General features: G+C 47.4%; 1 protein-coding gene across 1 annotated transcript in view; it reads right to left on the bottom strand.

Moving 5' to 3' along the window:
• Positions 1-700: 700 nt before the first annotated feature.
• LOC138569624 (cryptochrome DASH-like) overlaps positions 701-15,612 on the bottom strand; it is a 490,626-nt gene continuing 475,714 nt past the window's right edge. Inside the window, exon 14 of the mRNA XM_069647757.1 lies at positions 701-1,093. Coding sequence (XP_069503858.1) covers positions 983-1,093 — 111 coding nt within the window. The 3' untranslated portion in view covers positions 701-982. The remainder of the gene's footprint in view (positions 1,094-15,612) is intronic.

Raw genomic sequence — 15,612 nt, forward strand, 5'->3', positions numbered from 1 at the left:
ATGCTTTGTACAATGATAAATGTTACCACTAGTGATAACAAGTTACTAAAAGTAGTAACAAAGTCGCAAGACTAAGGGAAACAATGTTTCCCAGTACTGACAGCCTGAAGGACATGTCAGTTTCCCCATAACCATGAGCAAAAGACAATGTAGTGAAGCTTAAGGCTTCACTGCACTGTAAAAAGTACAGGTCAAGATAAAAAATAAAAGCAAAACGTTAAGGGGTCCATTAAAATGGAGGGAAAGGTGCAGTAAAAAGAAATCTTTCCCAACACACCCACCTGTGGGTCTCCTTTCTAGAGGTCGAGAATATTCTGATGAGAGGTGGTATGGTTGGGTTCTAGCATTGAGAAAGAGAACAAAGGACTGACTGCACAAGCTTTTATGGGTTCGGACATTTATAATGGTTGGTTGTTCTGTGTTCATGACTCCGGGTTTAATAAGTAGCTCAGTTGTGTTCTTCTCAACACTGGTAATGATACGCATGCAGTTTTTTAAAAAGTGTATTTTCTTTGCTACTAGATGACCGAGTAAAGATGATAGTGCATAATGCTCGGCTACATGTCTTTAACATGATCTAAGCCCCCACTCACGACAGTCAGGGGTATTAGTCATAAATATGTATGCACACTGCAAAAGCTTCTCACTATAAAAAGAAAGATAGCTCTATTACTGATTTAAGTAGAAACTGACAAACGTATTGGTAGGTTGCATAGTTTAATTTTCAAAATAATAACAACTTGACCTTTTAGGAGAGGTAGAAGGAAGGAAGGGCTCAAGTAAAACAGTTCATTAAAAAAGCATAGGGCACATTTCGTACAAAACAAACGCCTTTCCCATGTCAAAATCTTCCATGTGTAGTCCAACTCCAGCAGTGGGTGCAGCTTGACATTTGAGTCAGGCCTATGCATGGATGATGGCCATTATAAAAGTCCACAGGCTGTCAGAACAGGTCTCCAGTAACATGGGATTTCAGTGGTTCCTAGTGTAGATCTTTCTTGTGGGAAAAGTAAAAATCCACCCCTCTGTTTTTGTGTTGCTTCGGGGTGTAGGGCTGTCCCCGTGTTCTCCTCCCAGTTGATCCTCGGTCATTCTGTCGTTAAAAGAAGGTAAAGTCGTTTAGTCTACTTAAGCAACAGTATCATTACTGGCTTTACAAACAAATACTTTCAATGTTATGGTGGTTAACAAATTAAAATAAATCCAAAGTTTGCAGTATAAAACACTCCCGTCCAACCGCGAAGACCCTTAACTAGATACTTCACCCCAGAGAGAAGGCACAGGAAGATTTGGCCATCATCATTTTACAGATGACCCACTGCAGTGATTTGGACATTATCTCACTTATTTATTGTGCTTTTATACATCAAGTAAATTGTGTTTTCAAGCGCCCAGAGGGAAAAGGAAGGGAACATGGGAATGAAACAAATAAAACAATGAGAGAAAGAGGCGCACCTGGTAGGCCTTGTGAGCATTCAGAATGCGCAAGTGCAGGGAGAGAGAGGGGAGTGGGGGTGGCAGTAAGTGCTAGTTGTATCAAAGGAGGGGGAACTGCTGGGAGTGAATAGCTCTAAGTGCATGGGTGGAGTGGTCAGCCGACAAATAAGTAAATGCAGGCCTGTGGTGACATAGGGCAGTGGGTGCCAAGGCAAAGTGCAGCGAGGCTGTAGGCGATTGGGTGTGGGAGGCCAGGACCCAGGAGGACACACAAGAACCCTGGTCACCAATCTCAGCAACTGTGGGAATTTAGCAGAGGAGGGAGGAAGGGAAGGAGGAGGTGAAAAGGAAAGTCTTGAGGAGCTTCTGGAATTTGAGGAGATCTGGCTCAAGACGAAGAAGAAGAGGGAGGCTGTTCCAAAGGAGGGAGGCTGTTCCAAAGGAGGGAGCCTGCTCAGGAAAGAGATCGGCCAGCAGTTTACAATTCAAGGACTACTTGTGAAAGGCTGTTTCCAATATTACCATCCAAAACATTTGAGGCCCTTTAAATAATTCATCTTCACTGTGTTTGGAAACTCTCATAAATGCACCTTTTTGCATTCTAGGGTCTTAGGCCAATGGTATCTCATACCCCCGGGAACACTTTTCCAAGAATAATTTAATCATGGTAATAACTCCTGGTGTATAGGAGGGTATTCGATATGAGAGTCAAGAGAACAGATGGCCTAGCATGTTACAATTTACAACCCTAAACTATTCGAAGCCGGCATTAAAATGGAGTCTCTCACCCCAGTTTTGGCCCCTTGTTACCAATTAAACTCCTGTTATTTCAGTTCCCCTTTCCTCACGTGGAAGTGAAAACTATATTATGTCAGGACACAAGGGAGTGAAGGTGAGCCATATGACTGAGGATCAAGAAAACAGGAGTACCTATGGTGAGCAATTTATACTTAATCTTACATACCACCTCTTCCGTCCTTGGAAGAGGAGGGTTAGCAGAGCTAAATGTTTACCACATGTGGTGAAATTCTGACCTTCAGAAATGATCTGGCCAAAAGTGTTCTTCAACTTGGCCTAACCAAACTGAGTGGCAACCCCGTTGCAAGCGTTCAGTACTAAGCATTTTCCAAAACATGCCTTAAGTAACAGACTGCCTTGGCTCTTGCAGCGCAAGCAATGGCAGCTGTGGAAGGAGGAACTTGAAGGTAGCAGCATCAATAATTCAGGGAACTAAACCATTAGCCATAGAAGAATTGTTTCTGTTCTAGTAGAGGATCCACTTTAGGTGACAATGGGCCTAGATCAGGAAAGAAGTCATTTGAGCTAAATCGTGTAGAACTCAATTAACATGCACGTTGTGTAGAATCCCGATTGGCTTCATATGGGACCTGTGAAAGTATGGAAAAGGCCAGGAAAAGTATTTCTGAAGTCTGCATCTGCTTCAGGCTCGCATATAATAAAAAGTTTGCCATCTAGAGAATGACAACTTGCTTATTAAGATTGAGTTTACGTGTTGGCAGGGGTGTTCCTGTAGCAGAAACCATGTTTGTGGTGTGCCCAATACCCACGATCCTCCTTTCATTCGACCCCCTCCTATCATCGTTTAATTATACCTGTGTGTATCGAATATGTGTGTGAAACGCATGTCTATATTTGTACATTGTACATATAATAGCGCCTCTAGTAAAACATGTTTATTATGCAAATGTTATCTCTATGTTTGAGAAAAATATATTTATATATTGTGATGAAATCCCCTTCTTGGTTTTGTGGACAACCAGGCTGGTGACTCAGAGGATTTGGTGCCACTGCGAGCCAGTGGATTTTGGGCCCAGAGGTGGTATGGAGAGGATCCCCTGGTCACTGTGGCTGATCACAGGTCGGTCTTGGGGGCCTGACCCTCCCCACCCCCGCCCCAGAAGAACAGTAGCGCAGGCCAGCCCTAAGAGCTTTAACCATGCCCAAACCCCTTGTGAGATGTTGCAAGGTAATACTAGTGCACCCCCTCCTCAAGGGAGAGAGCCGAAGCTCTTCCATTGACAAACCCAAAACAGCACAGGAAAAGAGAGCTTTCCCTTTAAAGTACATCACGTCTCTTCACTTGATGATGGTATGAATTGTTTTGATACTATTACTGCTTCACCCAGTACACCAAAAGAATAATTTCACAATGATTGGCGGACCCACAGTGCACCTCACGACTCTGCAAATAAAATGTTATCAATCTGTGAGTTCCCAAGATCTTGTCAGGTAAACAAAGTTACATAACCAATTTTGCCTGGCAAAAGGTTCCCTTGCCGAGGATTCAATGCTTCCGTTTCCTCGCATGCTCAACCTAAAAATAGAAAACAAAGTATTCTAAAAGCTTACCCAGTTTGTTTCCAGCCTCCAACACACATGCTGTAAACAATGAAGATTAGCACGGCATAGGCATCTCCACAGAGGGCCAGGGAAGAAAGATTATAATCCAAGATGGCTGTAGTCCAGTTATAGGCTTGGTCAAGGGCCTTGAACTAAAAGCAAGCCTGGGTACAGGCAGCCACAAGTGCAGACCCTAACTGAAAGGCCCATCCAGGGGGAGGAGGAAACGCAATATAAAGCACCCAGCCCCAGTTGCTCAGTGTGGATTGCAGGAGCGAGAGACCCAAGTTTGGAGAAGGCTGGATAGAAGAGAGCGTTGGAGGGAGCAGAGGTTTCCGAGATGGAAGAGTTGTGAGATGGCAGAAGTAGAGAGATGCAGGTGATGGTGAGAGCTGAGAGGGTTAAGGAGTAGATGGTAGCATCAGAGGCTCAGTGTAGAGAGGAGGAAGTGGTGCGAGTTAAGGTGCAGGAGGTGTGGGTAACAGAGAAAGAGAAATAGAGGAAAGGTGGAGGTGGTGAGGGTTAAGAGAGTGACAGAGGAGATTGTAGCATCAGAAGGAAAGTGACAGGATGAGATCAGGACCCAGATGGAAATCAATAAGAGATTTTAAGAATTAGGGTGCAGGAGGGGGTGGTGAAATCCAAGGAGGAGGAGGAGGTGATGGCATCAGAGGCCAGAAGTGACATCTGAGGCAATATCAGGAAGAGATAGTAATAGAGAGTAGGTGGGGGCAGGAGCACCACAAGGTGGAAGTAAAACTGATGGTGGTATGGAGTGGCAATAACCACAGTTAGAGAGACCAGAGCAGGCCAGACGGTACCATCCCAAGTGGTCGAAGGAGAGATAAGACCATCAGGAGGTGAAGGAAAGTGAGCTGGTTAGCTATCCAGAGCAGATTGCAGCAGGCTTCATTGGCTTAAGGCAGGACTAGAGAGTGAGATAAGAAATGAGTTGGGGACAGGGATATTCTAGTGAGCTCTTAGAGGTGGGGAACAAGAAATAAGGAGGAAGTCCAAGACAGGCTGCACCCCAGGATTCTCTTGCCAGCTTTCCCGGCTGGCCACGTCCACTGATCCGCCTGCTCATGAGATGTTACATCAGAGTGTCAACTGAGGAATGCAACCCTGCATCTAGTTCCGACCAAGTAAAAGGGTTCGGGTCACCCTAAAGCCTACAACCCTTGGAAGGGCTGAGCCAACCTATTTTTGAACTGTATTGACTGGGACACTTGCTTCAGAGACAACATATGTCCTCCAACTTGTGGAACTCTCCCGTCCCTTGCACACCTGTTTTTTGTTAAAAAACTACAAAGTAATAGTCTACTAGTTTTTAAGTAGAAATATATAATATATTTTAATGTTCACATTGAAATGATAATATCGCATATTTTCAATTGTTCATCTCGGTTACACAATGTTTCAGAGTACATAGGTATCAATATACAAGTTAATTCTTCAGTTCAACAGTTTGTTTTTCAGAAAAGGTCAAATAAATGAAAATTTCTCCATCAATTATTCACAATGAATTATGTTGACACATTCTTTAGATTCTATTATCTCATGGATTTGCTCAAAACTTTTCGGGAGATTGATCCCTTAATCAGGAGCTCTTTAGTTCCACATCTGTCTTTACCATCCACTATACCTAGAAAAAATTATATCAAAAATATAATCAGCAAATCATTCTTAATCGGATTTTTAAATGTTAAACATATTCCTGTCATGTTTTTTCAACATAATTCATTGTGAATAATTGATGGAGAAATTTTAATTTATTTGACCTTTTCTGAAAAACAAACTGTTGAAGAGAAGAATTAACTTGTATATTGATACGTATGTACTCACACATTTTGTAACCGAGATGAACAATTGAATATATGAGGAGATATCATTTCAATGTGAACATCAAAATATATTATATATTTTTACTTAAAAACTAGTAGACTATTACTTTGTAGTTTAACACAAAACGGGTGTGCGAGGGACGGGAGAGTTCCACAAGTTGGTGGATATCTGTTGTTTTTCAATTTGAACACCATCTAGTGTCAGGGTTGGTTAATCTCCCTTGCACGCCTCCAATCTAATTAATTATACAAGAATTTCCATAGAATTTTATGAGTGCTCCTATCCAACAGGAGTAGAACACTTGCTTCAGATGCCATGAAGATCTAAGAGCATGCATTCTGCAGAACTGACACTGGACAAATGGTGAGATTCTGAAGGCAACAGGGCCTGATCACTTGGAAGAGAACCACCCTGAACACTGTTTGTTTAGAAACATCCCATTTTCAGTTAAGTTGCCTGTAACAAATCGCCTGATAAAGACAGTAAACTACACCATTTGGTCCTGGTGTCCTTCTTGGTTCCAGGCATGTGACACATATGTTTACTTATTTGACATCTATAACAATTCTATTTTTCTTTTTTTGTTGTTCTTTCCTATGACATGCATTACTCACCGTAATAGCATTTCTGATGATTGTATCTGCTTAGATTCACATGCTGTGCATATAGTCCGACATCCAGTGGTAACTGCAGAGTATTGCAATTTGTCTTTCGAGGATCGAAAGGGGATGTCGACATGGGCGTGCCTGTAACACTATCCCTAACGTGACGTGTAGCGTACCCAAAATCCCTCACGCATCAAGGTCTCACCGATTGTATTTTTTCTGCCATGAGCAAACCTAATGACTATCGTGAGCGAGTATAAAAAAGAGAGAGAAGTAGTAAGACGTCTATGTTGCTTACACCCAAGTGGGGAGGAAGGGTGGGCGCAAGTGAATCTAAGCAGATACAATCATCAGAAATGCTATTACGGTGAGTAATGCATGTCTTCTGATGCTTGTTAATCTGCTTAGTATCACATGCTGTGCATAGACTAGCGAGCAGTACCTGGAGTTGGAGGTGGGTTGTGAAAAGGAACAATAGTTAAAAGATGTCTTGGTACTGCTTGTCCCACCTGAGAATCTGACCTAGAATGAGTGTCTAAGCAATAGTGTTTTGTAAAGGTGTGTACAGAACTCCAGGTTGCCGCTTTGCAAATGGATTTGAGGGGAACATTTGCAATGAATGCTATGGAAGCCCCAGAGCCCCGAGTAGAGTGTGCTCTAGGCTTGAAGGGCAGCCCTCTCTTAGCAAGAGAGAAACAGAGTGTAATGCAATTGACAATCCACCTCGAGATGGCTGATTTAGAGACAGGATCCCCTTTTCTACCAGCTGCCACTGAGACGAAAAATGTATTTGTTTTCCTTAGTGGTTTGGTTCTTTCCAGGTACTACATGACTGCCCTGCGCACATTTAGTGTGTGTAGGCTTCTTTCTGCCACGTTAGTGGGGTTCTGGAAGAAAGTAGGCAGTTGTATGGACTGGTTCACATGGAACTTGGAAATCAATTTAGGCGCAAACCTAGAGTGAGTGCGCAGAACCACCTTATCTCTGTGGACTGTAACGAAAGGGTCTAGAACTTAAAGGGCCTGTAGTTCACTAACTCTTCTTATAGAAGTGATAGCCACTAGGAAGGCTGTCTTATAAGTAAGATCCTTGAGACTTGCTTTATGCATAGGCTCAAAGGGAGACCCCATAAATCTAGTCAATACCACGTTAAGGTCCCATCCGGGAGCCGGGTTAGAAATGGGGGGATTCATTCTTTTAACCCGTCCATGAAAGCCTTAATAACTGCCATTTTCCACCACAACACCTTCTGTTGTGATGTAGCGTAGGCTGAGAGTGCAGCTAGATGAACCTTCAGGGAATTAAAGACCAGACCTGAATCCAGTAGGTGAGTCAGGTACAACACAATGTGTGTAGGAGAGCAACCAATGGGGTTGATGCTCTTGGAATTGCACCAGATGACAAAGCGCTTCCATTTACTGGAGTAGCCATATCGGCTATTAGGTTTTCTCGCTTCCCTAAGTATGTCCATGCATCTCTGAGGGAGTCGTAGGTGCCCGAACTCTATGACCTCAGGAGCCAGGCCGCTACGTTCAGTGTTTGCGGGCATGGGTGAAGTGCCTGTCATGATGCCTACCCCCGGGCATCCGGATCCAGCCCATCAGCCCCGGGAGCAGGCATCCAGACATTTACAAAAAGCCCAGCAGCCCCAGCTAGGGGCTGTCTGGGTTCGGTCCTGGCGCCGTAGGCACCAGGCTCATAGACATTACTTACCTCATGCAGACCATGCTGCAAATAAATTCAAGCCAATGTGAGGCCTGGATGGGGCTATTTTACTACAGGGACTATTTTTTACTCGGGTGTGGTCCTGGGGAACTTCTTTCCTGGGACTACTTTGGAGGCTATTTAAACCACGCCCGAACAGCAGCACATGCTTCGTGTTATTCTGCATCCAGCAGCGTGACTCTCACCGTGCCTGCAGCCAGCATCCAGTCTTCTGCCACGCCCGCGTGCCTACAGCCAGCATCCAGTCTTCTGCCACGCCCGCCTCAAATCCGGAGCTCCTAGAATAAAGAGGAAGAAAAGGACAAGGTTAGAAAACGAACTTATTTCAAATTCCTCACCTGATTCCGGATCCATTTCATCTCCAGACCTGGAAAGTACATCAGTCCTGCATGCGTCGCTTCGCCAGCTCCAGCACGGCGCCATACTCACCAGTTCTCACAGCATCTTTCGATCCGGCACTGTCTCCATCATTTCTTCGCCGTACTCCGGCACCTAGGGGCACAAGAATAACAAGGTGAGCCAAGGGAATCAACAAATACCTCTTACCACCATAGACTTACCTGATTTACCACCGGCAGTATTATTCCCCATATCTTCATATGCCGCATCTGTAAAGAGGGAGAAAAACGCATGCAATAGTTACCGGACAGCGTTGGGTAACACAGACTCTTACCTGAACGCCAGCAGCAGCTACGAGACCTTCTTCTCACAAACTCAGTTGGAACTTAAGGAAGGAAAGGGACAAGAGTGAACATCGGGCACATTGAACTCTTTGAACTTGATACTTACCAATCCCACCTGGGACTTCAGAGTCAATGCTTACCGGAACTCTCCCAACGCCTTCAAACCAGTGAAGTAACTGATATCTACGCGCCCCTGCAAGAAACGCAGGATGGAGAGCTCATCTTTTACAAACATAAGGTGAGGTTACTAAGGGGATATCGGAGGTGATTAGTGGGGGAGATCGAGAACAGTTGGGAGGCCATCACTAAAACCCACAGGTGGCTAATCCCTGTGTCCGATCGACACCCCTGTGGGGTCCAGGTGAGCGTAACAGTGCCTCCCCCTTGTCTTGAGATAACATGTTGTACGAGCAAGGCAGTTTCATTGGAGGAGATAGGGACATCTCCATTTGATGAGAGAACCAGGGTTGGCGGGCCCACATGGGGGCCACCAATATCATGGTGACTGGTTCCTGGTGCATCTTGTGCACTATCTTGTTGAGCAGGGGAGTTGGGGGAAAAGCGTGAACAAATTTCCCTGACCATGTTATCCACAGACCGTTCCCCTTGGATCGGTTCTGGGAGTACCAGGAGGCATAATCTTGGCATTGAGCGTTCTCCAGAGTTGCAAATAAGTCGAACACTGGGAAGCCCCATAGTGCGAAAACATTGGAGACAATGTCTTCCTGTAGTCGCCACTCATACTCTACGGGCAGTGGGAAATCTCTGCTGAGCACGTCTGCCAGAAGATTGAGTTCCCCTGGAACGTGTTGGGACAACAGGAACATCTTGTGTTTGAGAGCCCATTTCCAAATGTTCCGGGACAGCTTGGATAGCCATGGAGAGTGTGTGCCCCTTGCTGGTTTAGGTAGTACATGGCTGTGGTGCTGTCTGTGAGGATTTGAACTGTCTTCCCCTGTAATTGTGTCTGAAAGGCTTTCAGTGCTTTGAGCACGGCCAATTGCTCCAATAGATTTATGTGGTTTGACGCTACTTCTGGGGCCACATGCCGTGCACCATCTGCTGAAGAAGGTGAGCCCCCGACCCCGTGAGAGATGCGTCTGTCGTGAGAGTGGCTTCTACTGCGGGGTGGTGAAGGTCTTCCACCTCAAGAGGTTTTCCCTCGACCACCACTGCAGAGCGAGAACGAGGGCTGGCGAGACAACTACCAGATCTTCCCATAGTCTGCTGGCCTGACACCACTGGCTGTTGAGCCACTCTTGCATGGGACGCATGCGCAGATGCGCGCGAGGGGCTTAGTAAATGCAGGACACCATCATTCCTAACAGTCGCATGGCTTTGCGTACCATCACCTCTCAACCGGCTACATATTGAGGGATCTGAAAAAGCATGTTTTGGACCCTCTCGTTGGAGGGGAAGACAAGCCCGTTTTTTGTCCGAATCAGAGCCCCTAGAAATTTTTTGACTTGACTGGGGTCTAACCTGGATTTCTTCTCGTTGATGGAGAAGCCCAGGCTGAACAAGAGGTTTATCGTCTTTTGCATGTTTAACAGACATGTTTCGTAGGAATCCCGTTATGAGCCAGTCAGCGAGGTAAGGGTAAACCGGTACGGATTCTCTGCGCAGGTGCGCTGCTGCCACTGCCAGTAACTGCGTAAAGACCCTTTTCCTGCAGGATCTCAACCTCTTCCAGCAGGATTCGTAGGTGTTCCGGCGTCAGGCGTCTTGATTTTGGCGGTCTGAACTGAGGTGGTCAGAAAAATTCTATGCAGTACCCGTGGGTGATGGTCTTGAGTACCCGCTGGTCTGTCGGGATCCCCTCCCATGCATGAAGGAAGATGTTAAACGTCCCCCGACTGGGGTGGCATGGGAGGGGACTTGGATCTGAGGGTCATTTCTGACCTGCGACTGGAGAGCCTCTGGGAGTGGAGCCCCGGCCTCTACCCCTTCCCCGCTGCTGTCCTCTAGGTGGATAGGTGGTGGTGGTGTTAGATCCCTAACCAGAATAGTTGTTTCCCGAACCATACTGGTTTTGAGGAGCGGGATTGCCCACGAAAGGACCACCAAGTGCTGCCCCCTCTCTGTTGTGAAGGCTTTCAGGTAATCTGTTGTCAGGACTTGAGTCTCATGTTCTTTCTTGGCTGTCTCAAGTGCTTCGTCCACCGCTTTACCGAACAAGTTGGTTTCTTCAACTGGTTTGTTTATTAAGGCTGCCTGGGTGTCAGGTTTAAAACCAAAGTTTCGCAACCAGGCCTGCCACTTCAGTAAGGTACCCTGGGCCAAGGTTCTACCCGCTGTCTCAGCTGCGTCTTAAGTGTTCTTAAGAACATTATGATTGACTTGCTAGCCTTCCAAGACGATGGCAAGAAACTTAGCCCACATTGGTTCAGGTACCTCCTGAAGGCCTACTTGCAACAAGCTCCACTGAACGGCTGCATAGCTAGCTAACAAAGTGATGTTATTGGCTATTCGAGTGGAGAATGCAGCAGCAGTCATAATCCTCTTTCCCAGTGCATACAACCTTTTGGATTCTCTATCAGGCGGTGCTTCACCTGTAGACAGGGGTACCCCCACCCTTTTTCTAGTGGTGGTAACTGCCAGTGAATCTGGAGTGGCATGGCCCTTGATGTAAGTAGGGTCGGTAGGAGAAGGATGAAACAACTTCTCTACCCTGGGATTAACTGCTCTGGTCTGAGCTGGTGTCAACAATGAAGGTGCCAGTCTCCTTTTGATAGAGTTCAACAAAGGAATTTCCTGGCTGGCAGGGGGCTTTTCCTTCAGTATGTCCTCCACAAACTCAGAATCCGGTAAGGCCTCCTGTGTGACGATCTGAAAATGATCAGCCGCCTTTTTCAAGATGGCGTTAAACGCCATCTGATCATCCACAGGTGAGGCTTGGCGGACTGGAGGGGAGGAGGGGGGGAATCCATACCCAGGGCGTCAGGTTAGGGGGGCGGACGCCCAAGGTTGACAATCCAACTGATGGTTGTCATCACAATTCTCTATTGGATCTGCAGCATCATCAACAGGGTCTCCAAAGTCATCCTGCACATAGATGTCCATACGGACTTTGTTATCATTAGGGTCATAATATTTTTCTTGACGATCATTAAATGTCCTCTGAAATTTGGCCTCAGGAGTCTAAGGAAGGTCTTTACGAGTCCTTTTGGGAGCAAACCTCTCAAAAAATGATACAAACTTCTCTAGTCTGTCCATACAGCCATCAAACTTCTCCCTGGTCCAGGAAGATGAACCAGAGGAGTCCAGGGGAGGAAAGGGGTAATTTCGACTCACTTCCTCTATAGAGCGTCGAGATGTGTTCCTTAAATTACTAGACAGAGTAAAAGGGCTCTCAGAATAGTCCTTGCCAGGTTCTGGGCGTTTTGACGTATCTCTAGGCCTTTCCTTCTTTTTCGACATTTCCTTCGAATGTTCTTTATGTTTAACCGCTGTAGTTATCCTTGCGATAATTTCGGCGATGACCCGGTCAGTATGGAGGTGTGCGGTGTCAGCGCTTTCTTCTTTAGCGTCTCGACAGCCGCGTGTGTTTTGGTGCTAGCGCCCTTTACTTTAGAATGCCCAGTCGCAGGCTGCTGCAGCGGTTGCGGGGAAGGCTGCCAACCATAAAGATCAGCGGACTCCGATGGAGAATCCGACGGGTTCGTTAGTGCTCTAGAAGGCTTTGACTGTACCGCCGAAGCAGAACCCTCGGTTGTGTGTTTAGTGTGTGAACTATGTGCGTCCCTTTCGCCAGGTGTTTTCCCCATTGCGTGTCTCATGTCAGGCCTACCGGGGTCGGGGACGGACACTGTGGATCGAGGACTCTCCGCCGTCAGGTCAATGGCCTCCGAAACGGAGCCTTGGTCATCGCTAGTCCCTTCATCACAATCGGTGGTCGTGGGGGCGGGGGAATTACTTTCGGCCTGCGACATACCGTAGGCCGGCCACCGCTGCAAGCGGCACTCCTTAATCGTCTTCGGACAGAGGAGTTTACAGGCCGCTTCATTGTGGTTTAGGGGAAGGCAATTATTGCACCTACGGTGCTAGTCTTTCCACGGATATTTGGCCCTGCACGAGGGACGAAATCTAAATGGAGTCTTGTCCATAGCACAAGAAAAGTATAGCGATAACAAAACCCAGGGAACAAACGGAGGAGAAAAGGAAAGGCATACTTATAAAGAATATGACCACCCTGACCCCATTCTCCCTACTGTACAGGCCGGCCAGAAGGCACGGCCACGTGGTCGGCAGCGCCGTCAGTAACAACAGGCATTGAAATTCCGCAGCAGTCTTCTGCAGTGCACAGGATTCAACCGTCCAGGTGACTTAACAGGAATAAACGACCATGGGTCAGAAATATACAATAACGCAATCTCTTATGAAGAGCTCTGCATTAGGGTGACCAGATAACTGGGCGGAAAAAAACAATCTGAAGGACTTCGACGCAAGAGGGATTTTGGGTACACTACACGTAACGTTAGAGATAGTGTTACAGGCACGCCCATGTCGGCATCCCCTTTCGATCCTCGAAAGACAAGATGCAATACTATGAGGTTACCACTGGATGTCAGACTATATGAACAGCATGTGATTCTAAGCAGATTAACAAGCATCAGAAACCTCTTTTGAGAGAGGTTGGGTTGGGCGAATTTGACTCAAACTGATATAGGCTGCAACAATACTGTTCTTGGTAAGTAACATTTTCTTTCTGCAGTTTCTTAATCTCTTTCAGATTCACGTGCTGTGCATGGATTAGTGAGCAGTGTGTCCTTGTGGAGCAGGGTGTGCAAAAGAATAGTAGCAAGGACAATTCTTAATAATGCTTCTGCCACTTGAGCGTCTGCTGTTGGTTTTGAGTCCATGAAGTAAGGCTTGGTGAAAGTATCCACCAAACTCCATGCTTAGCTTTGCACATAGTAGAATAGTGACACTTTTGTGTCTCTAGTTGCCCTTGATTGTGAATGAATGTTGATGGTGCCTTTGTTGCATTTAACAGCAGTTTGTTTGCTAGCTGATAGCATTCTTGTATGCATTGTACAGACAAGGCCTAGTAGGACTGCCTCTATCTGTTTCATCATTGTTATTGTATTTGCCTTTTTTCCCCCGTTTCCTCCTCTTTGCCTTGTGGGCGCTTTGACAATGTCTTGCTGTACAAGTGACTTATAAATGCACAATAAATAAATAAATATTGATACCTCAGCTTTGATAACAGGATACACTTTTTGAAGGATGCTGAAAGCGGCAAAGAACTCGCAAATTTTCCTGACCATTTTGATTATGCCTACTCAAAACATAGCCTACATCAAGGGGCGTGGTCAGCGGGCGTAAGATGAGGACGTGATCCCTCGCCGCTCCCGGCCACCAGCCCAATCCTCCACTCATCCTGCTCTTAAAATACAACTGCGAAGTCCCAAAACTATTGCAGAGACGTCCGAAACTTTGCTGCTTCGATCCAGAACATCCCGGATCAGAATTGGTGCGAGCTGTGAGAGATACAGCCCGCGGAGATCACAGACAACAGATCGTGGTGGGTGACCAAGATGGCCGCCTGAGGACACGAGAGGCGGAGATCGCGAGGCCTGGAGCTGCATCAGGCCCAGGAGAGAACGAGCGACACGCAATCACCCACCCATCGGCTCCGGAAAGGGAATCAACTGCTTCGAGCCGGCGCTCGCCCGCCTCCCCAGCTGCGGGGCTACACCGACTATCTGGGGCGGTGTCGGGCGCTCACACGCGCGCGACTGCGAGGGGAGACCCTCCCGCCGCATCTGGGCGGCTGCCGGCGGACGTGCGGAACACACAGCCTGGTGCCCATCTCGTCGGAAGGAGCCTGAGGAGAATCGAGCTGTCACCCTATCGGGCGCGTGGGAAAGCGCAGGAGAGCCCCTCCCATCCCCCCTTCCCCGGAGGGGGCCAACGCGAGACGGAATCCGACGGCCCCTGTGCTGCGGATGTGGGCGCTCCGCTCCTCGTAGAGCGCCTGCACGTCCTCCCCGGCTGCCTAGCTGCAGACAATCCTATGCCGGTAAGGAGAGGGGAGGGAAGGAGAACTGATCCTTGTCCCCTGGCGGGTGGCATTGGACCAACTCGGCTCGAGGCGGACCCTGCTGTTTCCCACATAAGCCGCAGGAACCCCATCATTACTAGACACGTGGAGAGATCAGCACGGCAGTGAAGCTGCAAAACAACACGGGTGCCCCGTGCCGCGGGGAGCACCCCAACAGCTCCTACGCCCATCTCGCCGGCGTCCCTGGTGGCGCTGGGAGCATCGAGGACATGGGATAGAACCCGGTCATCCTGTGTGACACTGCCCAGACGTACATGAACAAAGACCATGTTCTGAATGGCATAAAAGCACTACTAGGCCACTAAACCAGCTCCCAGCCCCAAAAGCTACCAATCTAGCGCGTATTGCCAGCAAGCAACGGCGAGAAAGTCCAGGCTATCTTGACTATACACCAGAAGGAGTTCAACAAAACAACCACGCCGTTGCTGCGGGGCCCTGCGTGACGGCTACCCCTGTGCCTCCTCCTCCCTGTGCGCACTCATAGGGCTTCCATACACCATTGTGAGAGGTACTAGAAGCAACTCCCACGGAATCGCAGTGCGTAAAATTGTCCCCGACACGCACCCAGGAATTGTAAACATCCCTACTGCATAGAGTTGAAAGAGCGGACCTACCATACCGGAATCTCCCTCCCATTCAGCAATACTTGTCTCCCTGCCTTCCACCGGGCCCCCCCTTCCAGGTAGGCCTTGGACCTGCAAAGCCACTTCACCAAAATACCTGCAATGGGGAAAGATAAGCCCAGAAAGACCACCATACAAAGCAGGATTGAACAATATGCAACTACACCAATGTCTCGTTCCCCAGAAAGACCACTACAACAAGACTCGGATTGCATGGAAGAGAATATCTCCCTCAGAGACATTATGGGTGCCATTGCCAGCTCTAG

This window comes from Ambystoma mexicanum, chromosome 2q (genome assembly GCF_040938575.1).
Source record: "Ambystoma mexicanum isolate Mex_15411 chromosome 2q, UKY_AmexF1_1, whole genome shotgun sequence".
NCBI classification, from domain to species: Eukaryota; Metazoa; Chordata; class Amphibia; order Caudata; family Ambystomatidae; genus Ambystoma; species Ambystoma mexicanum.